General features: G+C 42.4%; 1 protein-coding gene across 2 annotated transcripts in view; it reads right to left on the bottom strand.

Annotated features, from left to right (window-relative positions):
* The window catches only part of mta1 (metastasis associated 1), a 41,346-nt gene that overhangs the window by 14,625 nt on the left and 5,903 nt on the right, over positions 1 to 20,818 (bottom strand). For both annotated transcript variants that reach the window (XM_047611574.1, XM_047611573.1), the window contains exons 2-4: positions 16,270 to 16,337; positions 12,719 to 12,812; positions 1,820 to 1,946 (exon numbers count right to left, since the gene is read on the bottom strand). In XM_047611574.1, coding sequence (XP_047467530.1) covers positions 1,820 to 1,946; positions 12,719 to 12,812; positions 16,270 to 16,337 — 289 coding nt within the window. The remainder of the gene's footprint in view (positions 1 to 1,819; positions 1,947 to 12,718; positions 12,813 to 16,269; positions 16,338 to 20,818) is intronic.

Here is a 20,818-nt window from a genome sequence, read left to right as displayed (position 1 = left end):
GGGCTGATCATGAACAACTTCAGGACCTATACAAACCCCTTTTTATGTACAAGTGCAATAAACTGGAAATGGATGATTTGGATTAATATTGTTTTTTTGACCCAATTTGTCCAATGAATAATCACTGTCAATTGATGTGCATATATACATATGTGTATTTTAAGCTTCATTTAAAAATTTCTCAGTGGACTATGTATAATATCGCAATAATGTATCATATCGTGACTCAAGTATCGCGATACGTATCGTGAAGAAACAGAATTGACAGGTTTAGTGTGAAACGGTTTGATCAGAGGTTTCTTTAAAGCAACTCTATGATCCGTTGTTGTGTTTACATGAACACTGACATACTCCACTAATGATTAATGTAACCACATGAGTCAGAACAGACTGAATTGATCATGAAGATTTAAAGGCCAGATAGAGGAGGGTGATGTAAAGCTTTGATGAGACGTTCAGTGGGAAGAGGCCACCGTTCACTTAATGTCATCAGAATGTCATGTGGCTTTGTTGTCGGGTGCCAGAATGGGAGGAGAAATAGGTAGTTATTGTGATTTGCATGCTCCGTAGTAGTGTATTTAGTATTTCCTACTGCTTCTCCATCTCCATCAATAAAGGTGGAAAACTTAAGTGAGGAGGTTTTACAGATACAAACATGTGCATGACTCGTCAAAATTTCACCGAAAGCTTCAGTCGCTTTTGTTGAAGTAGAAACAAAAATTCACCTGATTGGCAAAAATACACAGCGCCATCTAGTGTTTGGGTGGCATTGTTACAGAGTGAGTCAGACTGACGAGGTATGAACTATAAGTGGCTCCAAACAAGCCTCAAGTTCAACAGCTCCAAACTGAAATGTTATTACATCAAAGAGATGTGGTGAGATGAAAGGATCGGACCAGGTAAGCTGGAATAAAATATCATCTTTTGTAAGTTTGGTTACTCCTCTAACAACATGTAAAAACTGATTGTTTCGTACTGGTTGTAATAAATACATTCTCTAGGCATCTAAGCATCAGGTGATGTGATGAATTTCCAGGTAGGAGAGAAATATAGAGCTAGCAAAACCACAAGTGCTGTTAAAAAAGAAAAACAAAAAAATCTTGGCTGAATATGACTTCAGCATTGTCAGTAAAGTTGGAAAAATAACAAAAGAAATACTTTTTTTTTTTTAAGTGTTGTGTTTGGATTAATGTTTTGTGGCTTGTCAACATGTAAATATATCTCACTGTAATGATTGTTGGCGTAACACATATAATCCATGTTTTAGAGTGAAATTCTAACATTTGTAACTATTAAAGGATTTCTGGTACTATAAACTCCTTGAATGAACTCCTCCAGTCCAAGAGCAACATTTCCAGCCACCACCAAATCCCATAAAAAAACATTTTTATTCAGGAGCCGCCCCAGGAAAAGTTCTTCTAACGGAAGACGAAACCACAAATAAATTGTTTTTGTAGGTTTTCTTTTTCTATTTTTTTTTTATAAAGTTTCTTCACAACAGGCAGGCATTACAATTATTTTAGTACTAGTAAAAAAGTTTTGTTATCCACTTGATTCCGTCCTGTTTTGATATCACAGAACCCACATTTTCCTTGAAAAGTCCATCAGAAGTGTTCTCTTTGTTATGAGAGAATTGTTTGACTCAATTGTGTAACCGAAAAAGATCAAAACACTTGGCGAGTGCAGCTTTAATCTCAGCCCTGGTACAAGTACTTGAAGTCAAAAGAGCGCGCTGTGTGGATATTATAGTTTCCAAAGAAGAAAAGGGAATCGTGTTACGCTCCGATTGATTCGGGTGAGGTGTGCTGCAGTAGTGTACCTGATGTGTGTGGCTGGTAAGGACTCCAGCTGGCGGGACAGGAAGAGCTCTCTATGCCTGAGCTGGTGTTTCTGTTTCTCGGGGAGATCCGCCATCTCTGGATTCTCCATCTCCTCTTCCAGCTCCCCTAGGAGGCAAAAAAAAAAAAAAAAAAAAAAAAAAAGAAAAGAGGTAAAAGGGTCAAACATACGCACATCACATGAGGCGGAACAATGGCCGTCCACGGGGAAAACTGTGCAAATGCAAATCTATCTGCTGTAGCTGCACATTCGGTCTCAGGTGCACGACGAGCGGACATAAAACACGAGGATGCGCACTTGATGAGCCGGAACAATGAAGTCCCCCGGGGGGAGGAGGAGAGTTGTGTGTACATACCAACACGCTTATATAAATCTCACACATTTTCTACGTTGTTACCCTCATTACTAAAGCGTGGGTATCACTGAGTCACCTTCCTCTTTCAGTCCCCTCAGATTTTAGATCCTTAATGCTTCACTGTTGTGCTTTTTTGTGTTTTTAGAACAGAAACTACAACAAAACACTTAATATGATGTAAACAAACGAGTTAGTGTAACTCCAAACTGAAATTTGAAGACATCTATAAATGAACAACACCAGCCCGCAGAGTTTACTCCTCATAGATACTAATCCAAATTGGAAGAGTTCTCCTGTGTATAAATGCAACACTAAGAGGGAGAGGGTTAAGGTTTTTGTTGTCTGCTTTTCACTGCTTCCAGCCCAACAAAATTACATTCACCTCCACTGAAGTGCGATAGTGGCAGAAATCTCAGGAGGCCGACATCTCTGTTTCTATTGAAAGATGCACAGAACGATAACCAGTGAAAGTGATGAACCCAAGATTAAAAAACAAGTCTGGGCGAAGGAAACCGCTACGAAATGCTGACACTATATTGGATTAATGTTGAATTAAAACAAAAGCAGAAGAGTGTGCGTTTAAAGGGATGTTGTTTTGATTGGGGGCTTTCAGACGGCAGAGACTCTTTCATAGGTTCTACAACTGTTGAAGAAAGTGAAATAACTGTTCTTCTAATTCAGTTTTTAGTTTGCTTCTGGGTAGATACTCTCCTGCCACAAGAGAAACCCTTACTGATGCAAACGTATCGAGGCTGGTAGAGGCTTTTTAGAGTGTACAGCAAACACTGGTCAAATCATGCAAACAGCAGCTCTTAAGTCTTAAAACACAGAACACAGAGAAATGAGAGAAACGGACTGAAAATGAAGAGCAGACTTTAGTGGCTCTACATGCAATATTGGTGTGTGTCACACTATTGGCCAAAAAGCCACAAGCTACAAGTCATTTTCAGCAGAAGTCAGCGATATGAAGCCACAAGCTAACGCCTGAACTGTGACCCTGCATGACACACAATAGAAGTCGAGCCGGTTTCAGCTTCTATAGCTTTTCTTTCAATTATTCATTCTGACATCACATTTAACACCTGAACTAAGGATTTACCAACCGGTTTCAGGGCCGATCCTTGCATTTCTAAGATGATCCGGTCGGTGCCGGGCTTCAACCAAGCCCGATGTTTTGTAGTTATTTATTCTAGCTCTGCCATAAACCGAAACAACGTCCCTGAGGTCGTCTTCCTTTTTCACTGGCTGGTGTTAACGCTGCCAAAGACCGAAGAAGGACACGAACCAAAAATCACATGACTAAACACGCTGTATGAAAACAGCTGACTGAAAATGAAGTCAGTCTGACAGAAACTTGTAGATTGTGCAAGAAGGTGGTTATTCAAAACTATCAACTCAGTTAAAAAAAACAAAACCAAAAAAAAAAAAACTTTATACACAGAGGAGAACAACAAACACGGAACGGTGCATTTAAACGACGAGAAAAGTTTCCTGGAGACAAAACCAACACAAAAAACATTCCAGGGAGAGTCGCAGAGTTTATGCCTTAGGATGATTTAAGTCCTCCTGAGCCTGACGTAGAGGACAGACACAGGTTTTCTGGAGTCTAGTTTACGAGCCACCCTCTCGGTGGAGGACATTATGCTCATTTAAGACCAGATCAGGACATCAGGAATTGTTCACACTGATTATTACAAGCTCGATATTGTATAAAAAACTTAATCGAGACATCCCTGATTTTAAGTGTGATCCTCTTAAGTCCTCAAACAGATTACGCAAAACATACGCTAGATACTGCATCCAATAACCAATAACATCATCCCATTAGAAGCTTCTTACTAAGTCTGTAGTGTAAGACTGTAGTGAAACTCCTCCAGTGCCACAAAAAGACATCATACAATAGTTTTTTCAGGCTGAGAAGTAGCACACCGACTATTAACTGACCTTTATGTGTAAAACTGGTGGAGTTTCCTTTGAGCCTTGTGCTGTGTGTTGATTGAGCTAATTTCTCTCCAGTCGGAAGCTGAGCTCAGTGATTATTTGCCTATTAGGTGTTCCTGCCTGGTGGTTCCTCGGATCTGAAGAATTAGCTCGGAGAGTCACACTGCGCCACACGGAGACACAGTTTACGTATAGAAACGGGCGAGAGGCTGAGGGCAGCAGGTGTAAAGCGGCTGCTCGAGAAGAGATCCGAGAGCTGATAGAGACTGTTGAAGGGTTATCAGCCTGTTTGAGGAGGTAATGTGCCTGAGTCGCTCTTTAAGAACGGATTTAGCTGCTGCTTGTAGCGAAAACACCTCTCGTCCTCATCGGCGGATGAGGAAAGTGGGAGAAATGAGCGGTGGGAGAAGTGGAGGAAAGAGGAGACGGCGAGAAGGGAGAGGAAACCGGATACACAGAGAGACGGATAAAATAGTGGAGGAGAAAGTGTGACAGGAGTGATAAAGAGGAAGGGAACGTAAGACGAAGACGGGGAGACATTAAGACAACGAGAGGGAGAGGGAGCGATAGAGAAATCAGCGGGGAGAAAGGGAGACAAAGACGAGCAGAGAGGGGGGAGACGGAGGGAGAGAGGGAGCAGTCGGTACGTGCTCCAATTCATTTGGAGTTTCATTAGAGGAAGCGAGACAGAAAGAGGGAGGACGGGGAGCAGAACAAAAGCAATCAAGGGATTTTCAGGAGAAGAGATGTGTGGCCAAAATCAATAAGTACTCCTTCACTCCCTCACTCTGCCCAGCACTCAGCACCCAGCAGACACACCATCAATGCCCAGGCCGAGCAGCACAAACACACACACACACACACACACACACACTATCAGAGCGTGGGCCTCGCTCCATCTCCCTCCATGTGGAAGCAGCAAAACACGGATCCATACAAGAAAAAAAAAAAAAAAGAGAAGAAGAAGCAGCTATCCATGACTAAAACATGTGTTTCGCATTTTTAAATTCTTACACCGTGTGCGTGTGCATCGTTTTAAGATCTCGCTGTACTGATGTTCCCGGTGGTTGCTCAGCCAGGTGGTTCTTAATGAGCTCTAAACTCATAAGTCTTGGCACTGCTTCCTTTGTTCGAAAAGGAAAGAAAAGAAAAATACATAAATTAAACTGCGCAACTGAGTGTGTTAAACATAGAAAAAAATAAATGTTTTACTGTGAAGGAGAATGAGGTGTGTCCCCGTACGCAAGATTTACTGGTAAATAAAACCAGGTGCAGATTAAAACGCATCATCGCAGGTAAATTCAGAATTAGAGTGTTATTTATGGCCACTGGATTTGTCTTGATGTATGTTGTGTATGTTTCTGACTACAGTTACATGTACAGTGTGAGAAAACCATGCACAACTTGATTGTTCTAAAACTCATGTTTACACACAGTTGGATGCTAAGCAGTTTTCCCTCCCATACTGTTATGCCGGGTCTGTGTATATACAGAAAATAAAAAATTTTACAAAATGCAGCATTTCTGCTCATCAGAGATCTTGAACGCATCTCTTTACTTGTGTGGTTACTACATAATATTGCTGAGAAAAGAAAAAACACTTGCAACAAAGGTCACAAGCTGGATGCAAACTGGACATGTTGTGTTTGACCCCTGATCTTGTTACATATCAAGCAGAAAAATACATGTGTAAACCTCTGAGTGACCGTGTAAGAGAGGTGTTGATGTATTATATTGATGTGTGTGTGTGTGTGTGTGTGTGTGTATAATATTATATTGTCTGAATGACAACAAAAGAATTTGTATATATATATAATTGCTCTTTCCTAATAAAATCGGTGCGCAGACGGAATAAAACAATGGGGCCAACAGCACTGATGGAAGCTAGAAACCAACTCCTTTTCATGCATCTATAGCATATCTGCCTATTTTGAAGAAAACACCTCTCCTCTTTAGCTTTTCATGAAGTTCTTCATCATCAAAGGGATTTGCGCTATATAAATAATATCGGTTGGAATCTGAAGCCGAGTCTCAGTATGTGGGCGGGAGCTCTCGAATATGAGTTACTCCGCTTCTTTATGCACATATCCTTGAGTTCACACACACACACAGAGACGCAGACACACACAGACACACACACTAGCAGGATTATGTAGTGGTTCATCAGCTGCAGCTCGGCCTCTCGGCTGGCCCCTGACCGCGAGTCCTTGAGCAGCGGCTCAAATCCCCAACCTCAGTCCTTCTCTTTCTTCTTCTTCTCCTCCTCCTCCTCCTTCTCTGCGCCAATCTCCTGGCAGTGCACCCACACCGTACTCTCGACAAATTGCCTCTCCATCTCACCTGTCCCAGCCAATTATCAATTATTGATGAATGGGTCGCCTTACTGGGTTGAGAGACGGCGAGGGGAGGGAGAGGAGAGGAGAGGAGAGGAAAGAGCTGGCCTGAGGGTGAGGCGGACTGTTGTTACGTTAACAAACTGACTACACTTCTATGATGTAGTGTGTGTGAGTGTGTGTTTGTGTGGACGGCTACGGAGACGCTCATGCTTGACCTCAACAATCATTGATTTGAAGGAAAAGGACATTTTGCTGCTTCTAAATCCGTCAATATCACGATCGGAAACTGAGTTACAGTGAAGAAATTCAGTCACTATATTCACCCACTTCTACAAAACTCTAACTGTCGAGACAATACCCAGAACCATCAACACGCAACCAATGTTCGGATAAATAGTTGGCAACACGCAGCGCAGAGTAAAAAAAGGAACATATCAGGATTTTGATTTTAAACATCTCTCCGCCTCACCTTAAGTGCATCGTGAACACGTTTTTCTCCGTTCACAGCACATTCCTAACGAGAATAAGAACAAGAGCAGCACAGTGAGCAGAAAACAAAACAAGACAACGTGCTCCTGGAGTGCTGATCCCTTTTTTTTTTTTTTTTTCTCGAGCGTTACAATGGGAGCTTCAGCTCTGGTTTACATTCACTTTTTTTTGTCTTGTAAGTTTGTCCTCGAGTTGGAGCCACAGACTCAGCCCGTACATTGTTGAGTCACTGGAGAAGACGACAACCTTTAATCCCTGGAGGCACAACTCAGACACAATGAAGAAAGTACGAGAACTGTACGAGAGCGTGTGTAAAGACCCGGAGGTGTTATCAGGGAAACAGAAAACAGTATTGTTACAGAATCAAAGCGGTTTTATTGTGTTAACTTTGTGGGAGTTTACAGTGTTTCTCATGAACTGAGCTTTCCTCCAATTCAGCGACCAGCCACATCATTATGACCACTAACTGGTGACTGTCTCGTTATCATGTCAGCTGTCAATTTCTGAAAATTCGTACAAGTACAATTATGTTTTGTACGTGTTTGTTTTGCGAATGAGCTGTAACTCGTGAAGTCTTGTCTGGCGATATCCCATTATTCCCTTAAATTCCCTTCTTGCAATAGACTTTTATATCGATATATATTGTACACAATGTTGACGTTGTTGGGACAACTTTGACTTTTCAGGGTCAAATCTTGACGACTGAGTGGGAGCATCTATTTAAAAAAACAAAAACAGAGCTTTTGTGAGGTGTTGCCTGGTCTACAGCGGTAATAAAATGTAAATGTTCAACCAGTGCAAGGGTCATGAGCGGTCACGGCTCACTGAGGCACGTGGGCAGTAAAGGTCGGCCCCTACGGTCACATCCAATAGACAAGATACTGTAGCTCAAATTGCTGAGAGAGTGTTTGCTGGTTCCAGTCCGGGTGTCCATGCTGTCTCCCGTCTACTGCTGAAAGTACCAGCAATGGACACATGAGCATCAGAACTAAGCCCCAGAGCAATGGTAGAAGGTCTGGCCAGGTACACACAGCAACAAGATGCAAGGAACACCCTGTAACCGTTGATACTTGAGTGGGCTGGTCTGCTACGATGGTACATATGAAAGCATAAACCACGTAAACATCAGAGGAATATTACCTCATAATAATATCATCAATCACTGATGGTTTTAATGTTGCGGCTAAAAGGTTTTAGACCGTTTGGGTGTTTCAACTCAGCTGTGCAAATTGTTTAACTAACTAGAGCCACATTTCTTGAGTGGGATGTCAACAAAAAAACAAAGATGTGTCTATAATATGGAGAGCGAACCTGGTTTCTATCGGGAGTTTTTAAATCAGCACATGTGCACGACAAAAGCTCTTTTTTAGACCACAACGCCATATCGCTAACAGACCCAACGGATATCAGTGTGAGCCTTTGTTTTAGAAAATGTGCGAGGCAGTAGGAGGGAAAACTGCTTAGCATCCAACTGTGTGTAAACATGAGTTTTAGAACAATAAAGTTGTTGCTGTGCATGATATGAAACCGCAGTTAGAAACATACACAAGGTCATTAAGACCAATAGTGGTAATGTTAAAGATTAAAAAGTCCTAAAGTGCAGATTTAAGCATATATTTAACGTGAAATTACACCAAATTATATGTTTATATTATTAAATGAATCAAATTAAATCATCTTAGACTCAGAGACAATAAGTGTTAAGACAAACTGAGTATGTTGCCTTCACTCTCTAATTATCATCATTATTATTATTATTATAATTAAAAATACGATCAGGCATAATATTATGGCCGCCTTCCAAATATTGTGTAGATTTCCCTTGTGCCTCTGAATTAGTGTCTGTGGTGTCTGGTAACAGAATGTTGTTAGTGGGGGTCTTTGGGTCCGATGGGCAGATACTTGATCAGTTCGGGATCTAGTAAATTTGGTGTTGTCAGGTCAACACCTTGTGTTGTTTGTTTTTGCATGCGTGCCTGTATCAGGCTGCATCCTGCTGGGGATGACTGCTGCCATCATCAAGGTGTGTCATTGCTATGGGATCTGGTCTGGTCTGGTCTGGTTTGGTGGGTGGTACATGTCTAATACCGTTTGAAAAGGAAAATAGCGAGTTGCTACAGGATATTCAGACCCTGGTCGACCCACCTTGGTGGGTTTTCTGCCAGCAGTTCCAGGGCTGACCTCCCCCTTTTCTCCTCCCTCTCATACATCACTGCGTCGACAAAGTCATCATTACACATTTCAATGCACTGGAGCACCGCGAGGTAAACACTGGACAGCATGCTGCGTCCTGTGCCGCTCCCGCTCATCCTGTCGTTTATCAGGAGGTTGTTGTTTTTTTTTTTTAAAGCTTTCAGTTTGTTGATGACCTGTCGGATGGACCAGTCAAACCCCCGCTCTTTCAAATAGCTGCTGATATTCGAATAAATCACTGCACAGCGCCCGTTATCTGCCGCAGATGAAAAAAAAAAACTGTGGCATCCACAACACAGTCGGACATACATTCCCCCGATAGGTGCGATTTCCCAAACATGACGTAGGGCTTATTCACGTATGCGCTTCCATTAACAATCATGTAACAACAGATCTGATTGGTGTGACTGAAAAAAACGGACATAAACCTCTGCCCTTCAGAGACAAACATAGCAGGTACATCAGCGTCACGGTGTAAATTAGCGGGTCGACGCGGGACGCCTGTTGACGCTGCAGCCGAGTCGATAAATTCCCGGGTGGAAACGCCGGATCGACCCCTTCACACCGCGCGAAAAAACGTTCAGTGTGAAAAGGGCTTAAGTGACATCCACATGAATGAATGCCAGGTCCAAAAGTTTCCCAGCAGAACACCGAACTGTCACGAGATGCTCAACGTTGTTTACTTCTCCTGTCCTGCTAGTCACACGCACAGCGTCGTAACGACATGTCACAACTTTCCCAAAAATAGAGCGGCTGAATAAGTGATAAGACGTGAGGCTCCAGCACTGGCAGGTTGTGATTCCACGTCCCTGCACTCCTCGGTAAACTCATCCAAAAAAGCGCAAGAGAGCTCGACAATAACGAAGCTGGTTTCCACTTTTTGTGCATCACCTCACTGGCAACACTGTTGTCTGTTGTTTATGGAAACAAGGAGCCCCATCTGAACAACAGTCAGAGGATGGAGTCATGGTTAATGCATATGTTTGAACGCAGGGGCCTTGGAGGTAAAATGCCAAGTCCGCCACAGCATCTGACCACTCAGGAGCCTGCTTCGCTCGCAGAGGAGGGACTAATGCCGGAGTCGGAGGCCCCATTGAGGGAGTGCTCTAAATCTCTGCAAGCAAAATATTTGATCAATGACTCACAGCAGACACACATAAGGACACACAGGCTCATATGCACACACTTACACGACTGACATTCTCTACTGATCCATAACGAAACTGAATTAAACGTACCCCTCCGGCAATTCCTCTGACGGGGCCCAGAGCTTAGAACTGGGGTCCATCACACATGTACAAGAACACGTGTGCGCGCGCGCACACACACACACACACACACACGCTCAGGGAAAGTGAGGCTGCAGCTTCAGAAACGCACACAGGATGCAGCCCACACCCATGCGGTGCGCAGCCACTCCTGCCATGCATTTTTTACATATTGCAAATGTCTGGAAGCCCCTCACCAAACTGCAGCTGGCAAAGAGCAGCCAAGAAGCAAGAGGCCTGAGCAGTAAATGAATTTTTTTTAAAATTTGCTTTCGGATGATGCTAAATGAGTTTTGTGTGCGTTTGTTTCACCAATAGTGCAACCGTGGTTACACATGGAAGAAGAAGAAGGAAAACACACACCAAATCAATGAACTACCAAAATATCTAGGCTCCAGAGAGTAACAACACATCATCAGTCTATTACACAGTACAAGCCTAAAAAATATCCTCTAGAAAACAAACAAACTGCTGGCCGGATAAAGCGGCACATGTTTGAATGCATGCGCACGAACGCTGCTCAGGACTTTCTTAAAGGGACACACACGGTGGCGAGCTGATGCTGTGTGGTCCAACAGAACAAATAATCCTGCTCTGCCATGGATACCACCCCCAGGCCTCCTCTGTCGACTCTGCGGCTAAGAGTCGTGCAAACGCACACACACCGACACACACTTTCACACTGTGAGAGCCAGCGTTTAGCCTGCCACACCCAGTCAAAGTCTAGTAGCTCAGCTCAGCTCAGCTCCAGTACGGGATGGCAGTGTTCCTACAACCAGAACTACTGGTGCGCGCGGTGGATTGAGTTAAATCAAACCCTTCTGTTAAAATTGATCATTTGGTTTAAAATAAATTTTAAGTCTACTTGCAATCAAAGAGGTCAGAAAACGATGGGACCCCGTTTTTTTTAAACCTAGATCTGGTAACCAGAGCTTTTGTCTGTCAGCTCTGTTGGTGTTTCAAACAAGCAGCACCACATGAATATGCTGAATCCAGTCATTTATGCAGTTTATCATGCAGTTACCAGGATGTAGCTAAAAAGACTGTGGAGCTAATAAATGATACGATGGTCAAACTGAAAACATCATCTTCTAAAATACTACACTATAGATCTATTTGCTTGCTGGAGGGGAAAACAACACACATGTGGTAACAAACTAGTAAGAAAAACAGAAATCAACCATCAAAACTGCAAGTGCTCCCCTTAGATGGAAAGAAAGTTGCAAATAATAAGTAAAAGTATGATGGTTAAGATGACTTGCTTAACAACTTCTGCAAAAAATCTACCAGCGTGTGGGTAGTGGGTGTTGGTGTTTTCCCACCAGAACATAGAGAACGAATGCTGCAAGCAGCCAGATCTTTCTCATGTACATATATTATCTTTAAAACACAGGTGAGGCTCAGGATGTGGACATTGCTTAAGTAGTCATCTCTTATAAATGTGCGAAGATAAGATCAAAATAAGACTTTTTAAAGGGTCTTGAGGTGATCTGTGAACGGTGGCATGAAAAAGCAAAAACCTGAACTGAAAATAAATCTTTGTCCTCTTCTTTGCTTTTTTCAACTAGATTTAGATTCAGGCACTTTGGAGCGGCACCACTTCCAACTCACCACTGTGGAGGTGACCCAACACTCTGAATAGCCTTGAAGTGACACACTTCCGTCACCTGTGAGTCAGTCTTCTTCTACAAACTCTTCTTAAACCACTGACAATCTTAGACTTGGCACATTAATCTCGCGGAGCTTCTGTATTTCTCTTCGATCACTGTTCGCCCGGCCTTCCCTCCGGAAAAAACATCCGGGCACCCAGATCATTAAAAGGCCACACAATGCTGCTTGAGGTAGAGCCAATTCAAAGCCTGCCAGCGGTTTCAGATACTGTAGAGCTCGCTCCGAGCTCTGGAGGACAGCGCCGCATTCGAGTGCACGCCGCACACCCACGCTTACACAGGAAGAGCCCGTATGCAGACGCACACACACGCGGTAACGTATTGATACACAGAGCAGATCGAACGGCGTCCGCAATCAAGTCTATCAGAGGACGGGCTGCTGTCTTGGCCAGCAAAAGCACACACAAGTTCAAACAAGCCTCACAATCAAGCTCAACAACAAGTAGAGCTGTATTTTTTCTTTTTTTTTTTCAGTTCAGGGAAAATTCAGTTTGATTGAATGTGAATGCACTACAACTTTGGAAAAATAACTGAAGAGTGTTGCCAAAAGAACAGTTTTCAATGTCCCGGTCGGCGTGTTTTTTGATGGCGGATGTTCGCTGGCTGGGTTTACGGTCGGTCACTCACTTGCATGTTTGTCTGCCAGAGCGATGAGTGTGCTGGAGATGTCCCTGCGCCGGTAAAAACACACCACTTTGGCCTCCACATTCCCATTGGCTGTCTGCGAACCAGGAGACAATCGGCGTTACCACGGCAACAAGTTGGTGCCCGCACACAGAGCACGAACACAGAGACACACACACACACACACACACACACACACACACACACACACACACACAGATGAAAAACACATAGTGCAGGCTAGTTTTTCAACTTTGCCTGAAAACAAAGTGTGAGGACAGAGCAATCCTCCAAAACCGCCTTGCTTTTGTTTGAAACTGGTCAGGACCGAAGGTTGTCTGCGCACTCCACATATCTTTTATTTTTTTTTCCTTAATAATTATTCATTGGTATGCAGCTTTTAAGTTGGAAGCTGCATGATAATGTTTTACTGAAGGGTACCTGAAAAAAGGAAAATTACAGCCTCAGTAAAATGAGTTAAAACTTAAAAAGCAAAAATGATAAATAATAAGAAGAACACATTATGATGTCAATTAATCGTATTTGATCATGCATACTGGATTCACTTAATGTACGAGGGAACACATGATATGTTTTCCTGCTAACTCTTTGGCAGTGCAGACTTTTCACCAAGCAAATTATGAAATAATAAAAAAAAAAAATACATTTTCGGTTCTGTATTTGACAAAAGAATTTCCAGAACTGAGAAAAGATAATTGGCTGATTTTGCCTTTTTTTTTTTTTTTTAAAGAGAGAAAACACTTTGTTATTTATAAATGAAGCAAGTTTTAATGAGATCCAGGGGACTTAAACGGCAACACGTGAGCCTAAATCCTAATTCACATTCTGCACTGCCACTTTCATGTGAAGTTTAATATTAAATCTGCCGGCCAGTTGAAGTAAAATGTAAAAGAAAAAACACAATGCGAGTATACATGTAAAAGAATAAAAACAAGTCATTAAGGCACAGCTTATGTGGCAGCCAAACATTGATTTTTAAATTACATATTGAGCCAGTTATTATTCTGCATTTTAGTAAAACCATAATTCAGTCTTTTAAGGTAAGGCAGAAGTACGAGCATGATTCCCAATTATAAACCCATAAATAAATATAATTGAATGAATATAGTGATTGCAGCTTAAAGCTGTAAACCTAACTGTGTCTGAAACCCAACAGAAGCCGAATATAAGAAAAGAATCTCACACCATCAATCAAGATCAGCCCAGCCCTCGTTCACTCAGAGAGGCCCCTTCAGAAAGGCCTGTTGTGCATCCACCCATTTGATTAAACGGCCATAACGTTTAGTCGATGCTTCAATTTATTAGCATCCGTCTTGGTCCAGGTAAAGGTAAGATGCTGCGTTTAGAGTTTCTAGATGCGTTCGTGTGCAACTGCATGATCTCAAAGCTATAATCAAAAGAGTTAAACTCCACTTTTATTTATTCTGAACATGTGTGCGGATTGTTGCACCTTTGTAGTAAACTTGGAAGCGTTGCCTTTTTATGACAGAAAAAAATCGACACAATTGAATGCAGTAGTCACTGCGATATACTCAAGTTATTTTGAGCATGATTGAGGCCTAGGCTTTGTAAGAACCTTTACATCTTTAGTTTTGATCAATCAGGTGAAATTAGAGAAAAAAAAAACAGTCATTAGCTTCTTTTAAAGAAAATAAATAGCACACATTTCATTTTTAACATATTGATTTGGATTGATTTTGTGTTAACCACCGTAAAATAACACACTTGCACAATGTATTGTTCGTTGTCTGTGTTTTCTGTTTTGAGCAGTCACGCACATTTATACTTTCTAAAGCTGCATCTCAGACATTACACAAGCGAGAGCCCAGCGATCCCCGAGGAGCAGAGAGACTGACAGTGACGGGCAGAGTAGAAGGCCGACTCTGAGCTCTGTGTCAGTCACATTAAACAGCCTCCATATTATCCAGCACAGACCTGAAACCGGGGACAGACAGCGGGCACCTGTAACTGGTCTGTAGAGACAGGACTCTCGTTCTGCTGCTCTGACTGATCCGTGTACGAGATAGACGGCGGGGATTCGCTTCCACAGACGCATCATCTCCACTACTGTGCTTATTGATTCAATGGAATAAACATGTACTACTTGAAGCACACATCTCCTGCATTTTAAGTGGTAAATAGGAAATTTGTTTATACAATGATAACTCGTCGTGAGAAGCAAACAATCAGATTTTTATATTTAAGGAAATAATTAACTTGAAGTTTTGAAGAATCGCGGCAGCGTCCCATCACATATCCATGGATTTCATTTTAATCGCAAATTTAAAACCTTTACTGGACAATTATTTTTACCGTCAGTTAACGTCATGGCTACTTTGTGGTGGTTTTATCAGCGTGTTGGACAAGTCAAAACAAGTGTCAAAGCAGGGTTGGACTAAATTATGAAGAAGCCAGTCCAACACCTCTACCTAACAAAAATGAACATTAGGTCAAAGCTCAAAAGTAACGCAGATTATGTTTGTTACTTGGAATATCTGATTTGTCCATTATTGGCAAATTTAAAAGAAAACTTCATCAAACACTTGCTTTCTGTGCTAGAAAGTGTGTTTATCAAACATGGGAACCCTTCCTGTCATATACAGTATGTGTTTAAATATTTCCACCATTTTTGCAAGAGGGTTTGTATCATAGCTCCAAATGCTTTGCCTCATAAACGACACCACGTCGGTAATGTGCTTTTATTTCTGTTTACCACTCCCTGATTTGAGTAAATATATTATGGCAGTGTACCCTCCATTTATTTTACTTTATGTGTATGTGTTTGTGCACGTGTATATACATATATTTTTAATTGCTTTTTAATTGCTTTGTTTGAGATGTGCCCCCTGATTCTCTTGCCTGTATAAATTTGATTTTGATGTGTGTGTGTGTGAGCCAAAAGTAAGTTTGTTTATTCTGTAAGATATGTTCATGTTTTATCTTGGAAAAAAAACACTTATGACAAAGAGTAGGAACCTGGACAGCCTCTGCACAAATCATCAATGTGTACTCATAAATTTAACCCAGAGTTTAGAAAAATAATAATAATAATTGTAGTGTGGAGGAGAGGACGATAACTAGATGTAATGGATTATGATTAAGGCGTCCTGGAATAAGGGTTACGGGTTAAATCGGGTTTCAGTGTTGTTGATTAACGCTGATTGGTCCTTGTAATGAGTCAGGTGGATGCCCAAACCGTTGATGTTAATACGCAGCAGGAAAACACTCACATTTTAGAAGCCAGAACACTTCAATGTTATATTTTGGAAGATGCATCAGTTAGTTTCTGCCAACAAACAAGTCAGTTTGTTGTTTCAGGTCTGTACTGGATCAAATTCACAGTCTTTTTAGCCTTTTACAGTGAAGTGTGAATGTCAAAAGCCAACCTTAAAAAAAAAGAAGTTTTCCTGTATCTAACTGTAGAGATACAAGTAGATTTCGGGTTTAAAAGTGCTTTTGTAGGGTTGAGAACATGTGAAGTACAGCATCAGAATATGTGTTGCATTCAATTACACGAGTTCACCCTCACTCACCTTATTCAACTCCTCTATCCTCCTGATCAGCAGTGGGTTACTGGACGAGTTCTCGAAATAAACATAATCTGCAGAGGAGGAACAGGAAGAGAAGGCGAGAGCGGGGGAATGGAAAGAGAAAGAAAGGTTAGTTATTCGTCCAAAATATTCAGGGCGACTTCCAGTCACACAACACCACGACGGCTTAATTAGGCGACGGGAAAGCGCAGCGCGGACCTCCGCAAAATGTTGATTTTACTCGATTAGGGCTACTTTCATACGCGGCGGATCCTGTTGTGGTTGGGAGGTCTGACTGAATGAGATGTTGAGGCGCTGACGCACACTCGCACATACACAACTAACCTGGCTCTCCAAACCCTCCATTCAGACCGCAAACCTTGTATTTCCTCGGCCCTCCTGCCTCCTTTGTCTTATTGCTCCATTCATTCTCCCCATGTGTGATGTTGTTTGCATGCGCGGAGTGTCTGCATTTGTGTGTGTGTGTGTATGGGAAGCTGCACCACGCGGGTGTGACTTTACTATGTATTCACGCCTGTGTGTGTGTGTGTGTGCGTTCGTGTGTGTGGCTCCTGGCGCTTCTCCAGGCCCATTGGAGGCTTAGCTCTCACCAGGATGTCCCCACAGGCCCCAGTCTTGGTAGGGTGCCTGGTCTTAGCCCTGCATGTGTGTTGGCTGAGTGCTGTCAGATTATACCCCACACTTGGTAGGTTGCCCGGAGCTGGAGCTATCCTCCCTTCACCCTGAATCTTTGCCTCTCCCATTCCCTCCCATCCCCATCCCCTCTCCACACGGCCCCCACAGCCATCTTCTTGACCGACTCGGCCAGAGGTCGCCCGTAATTCCGCCAGCATACAACCACAACATACACCAACTCTTGTGTCCAACACTAACTGGTTTAGGCATGCACCCATCATGTCAGCAAACCCAGGAAGTGCACTGACATCGAGAGACATCCTGAATTGCTAATGCTACCAGACGTAAAGGAAAGATCCACCAATAAAGATTTTATTCAGATTCAGATTCAGATATCTTTATTAATCCCACGAGGAGTGACTGGCTTTGACATCTCGCATACTATTATACACAAGTACATACGATTAAGAACAGATGAAACTAGAATAAAAAAAGCAGAACGGAGCAAGTAGAATGCAGAGGAACACAGTGGAATCAATGGACAATGCAAGCTGCTTCTCATTTTAAAGCAAGTATCTGTAAAGTATCTTGGGTTCTGGCCTTGGCTCCAGTTTGAAAAGCAAACATCTATAACAGAAAAGTTTAATTTATCAAAAAAAAAAAAGTTTTTTAGCTTCTCACATGCAAAAACAGGCTAATTTTATTCTTTACTGTCCCAGTAAATACCGATACTTGTGATTTTGATAAAGCAGTAATAGCTTGGTTAATCCACAAATCATTTTGACTACAATACATATTAAAATGTCTTGTTTTGGCCAGAATCATCACACAGTCACAAAGATATTTGGTGTCATGTCTGAAAACCGACTTTATTTTCTTTCTTTTTCACCATTTTGTAACTTGGTCAAAACGAGTGCCAGGAAAGGTTGTTTTTACTTCGTGAATGTAGTGTCTCAAGAAAAGGTGACCGAGAAAAACTTCCTCCACTGAATTATGAGAAGCTGAATTATTTACTTTTGATAGTGGAGTGCAGGGGTCAGCTGCAAATACTGGCTTTGCAGAATAACCGCTATCCTTCACATTTAAGAGAACTTTCCACTCTGTAACTTAATCATTTGTCATGTATTGAGTTATATAAGTTGCGTACGGTTGCAGCGGGCATGTACGTTTACACGCCGATCAGCCACAACATTAAAACCAGAGATGAAGACCATCTTGTTACAGTGCAAAGTTCTGCTTGGAAGATTTTTGGTTCTGGCACTCACGTGGATGTCTCCGCTCATATAATAATACCCACCCACCTAAACGTTGTTGCTAAGCAGACCCCCCCCACCTCATAGCAACGACACACCACAACCGTAGCAGCCTGACCCAGCAGGAGGAGCCACGGCAAAGACTTGAAAAATGGCCCAAGGTGTTGGGCCGCCCTCCTAATGCTCGAAATATCAAACTGATCGAGTAATGTGCCCGAAGAAGCTCCATCTACAGGCGCGACAGGACCCAAAGATGATGACCCTCATGGATCATTAAAGTCTGTTTAGGTCTAAGTATGATAGGAGACTAAAAGGAGAAACGCCATTGACCGATATTCCCTTTTTATTTGAAGAAAATTAAAGCCAGACTATAGCTCACAAGGCAGTATATAATAGCACATTTCATTATAAATAGTTGACATTATGTCTGCTCACTTCAACATTTTGCACCCAAGCTCAACAGCCAAACAACAAGAAATCAACAGACTAAAACGCAAGGAACAGCCACTGCATCTAAATAAACATGTAATAAAGGGCACACCTTCGCTTCTCCAATGGAAAAACCTTTTCGCTCCAATATACCAATTTGTATTCTTCTCTCCACCCACACATACAAAAACCGAACAAAAGACATTCACACCCAATCCCTGTAGCGTTCCCAGAGAAATCCCACTGTAAGATTATCTCTGATTGAGGCGTCCAAAACCTGGCAGCGTGTCCGTACAGTATAAATATAACCGAATACGTCCCAAATATGTTTGCATGCATTCAACTACTAAATAAAGATGGAAAAATGTAACACTTCCTCTCGTGGGTTAACCAAAGCAGCAGTTCAGAAGGCATGTATAGACTAATTTCGATGACAGCTCCTTCTGGCAACCGCAGGCACTCTTGCACTGCTGAACATCACTACGAGTTGGGGAGTGATCGGCACATCATGCCTGTCTGCTCTTCATCCTGTAACAGCTTGTTACTAGACTCCGCTGCCACTGTGACATCCTCGTCCCGCTGCTGAATATCAAATAGGCCAAGTTGAAATTGAGCAGCGCCGAGACAGAAAATTAAGATATCGGCCTTGCTCGCTTTCAGGCACGCGCGCGCACACACACACACACACACACACACGCGCACACACACACACACACACACAGATCCGAGGAAGCAGCATGGAGGTCAGGGGTTGGAAAAACTGGCGTGAGACTAGTTGCGATCACCAGACTCGCTGTGAAACTGTGGGAAAGTGAGCGGGACTTTAATTCAGCACGGACGAGGAGTTCCTCAGCAACAAGGTTTCACTGACACAATCAATTAGCTGATTAAACGATTATGAACCGTTTGTTTGAAATGATTATTTTCCTGCGTTTTCTAAAAACTTAAAGTCTTGCAGAAGAGACTTTGTCTCGCAGAAAAATGGTTGGTTTAATAAATCAAGGAAAGAATCGATCGACCGTTTCAAGTAATCCTTAGTTGTAGCTGTAAAAGCTTAGCTGGTACTAAGGAGATGCAATGATTAGCTGATTATTCCATTACTTGAATGGTGCTAGTTGATTAACAGTCAGATCAGTTTAAGGTCGTATTTCAAGGGAACATGAAAGAAAGAAATGACGATTTATTAATGAGTCCCACTTCTGAAACGTGAGAATTTTCTTGTATGCAATCAAATAAATCTGCTATTTCAGAGTACGGCGATCAGGCATCAGGCACCACCTTCCCAATATTGAGTAGGTCTCCAAAACAGTTATGATTCACCGGAAAATGGACACATGGGTCTTCTGAGGGTGTCCTGTGGTGTTTGGTGACACACTGTTGTTAGTGGGGGTGTTTGGGTCCTATGGTTGTCATTGGTATGGGGTGGGTGTGCCTGGTCTGGTCTAGGTGGGTGGTACATGTCTTAGTAACATGCACAAGAATAGCAGGTATAAAGGTTTCACAGGAGAACTTGCATTGTCAATAGATGACTAACCAGGGACTAACACTTGCCATTATCAATAATGGCAAACAGAAGCTATTGTCTGTGAAGCAGAGTAAAACCGAAAAACTTTCATTTTTACCAACAGGTACAACTGAGAAAACAGAAACAAATCCTCAAATCTGACAGATAATCTGAAACCAAATTCTTTGGTGTGATTAAATCTGCTACAAAATAATTTGCTGAACTCATTACTCCACTGCCAATATGAATGTGCGTCTCACAGCTCAATACAAGGCAAAATTTTTAATCATGATTGCTTAAAGACTAAAAACTCTCTAGACGATAATCACAAATCGCAAAAGATCGAAAAGTTGCTTCGCACTCCTCAACGGATCTCACGAGGAGCAGCGGAGGAGAAACGCTTGTGTTTAGCGGTGGCCTCCGAATATTCAGCGTCTCTGAGGGGCCCATTAATCGCGAGCCAAAATGCGTCATTGCCGTTTCAAAACGAAAGCCCAACCACACGTCGAACGTTCGGTCTTGATGTGGTGCTGGGTGTGAATCGCCGCCACACACTGAGACCCTTTTCTTAGCCGGTGACAGCAAGTCTTCCACTACATTTAAAGAAGGTGGGACATTGGGCACAGCTCGCCAGCTTCCTTTTTTCCTGGCTCTGGAACTTCCAAATTACCGGGAATGGAATGACTTTTTAAAGTTCGACCCGTGTCCCCTCCCCGCCCGCCCGCCCGCC

The sequence above is a fragment of the Mugil cephalus genome, chromosome 17, assembly GCF_022458985.1.
Source record: "Mugil cephalus isolate CIBA_MC_2020 chromosome 17, CIBA_Mcephalus_1.1, whole genome shotgun sequence".
In the NCBI taxonomy this organism is placed as follows: Eukaryota; Metazoa; Chordata; class Actinopteri; order Mugiliformes; family Mugilidae; genus Mugil; species Mugil cephalus.
This window is presented reverse-complemented; position numbering and strand designations above follow the sequence as displayed.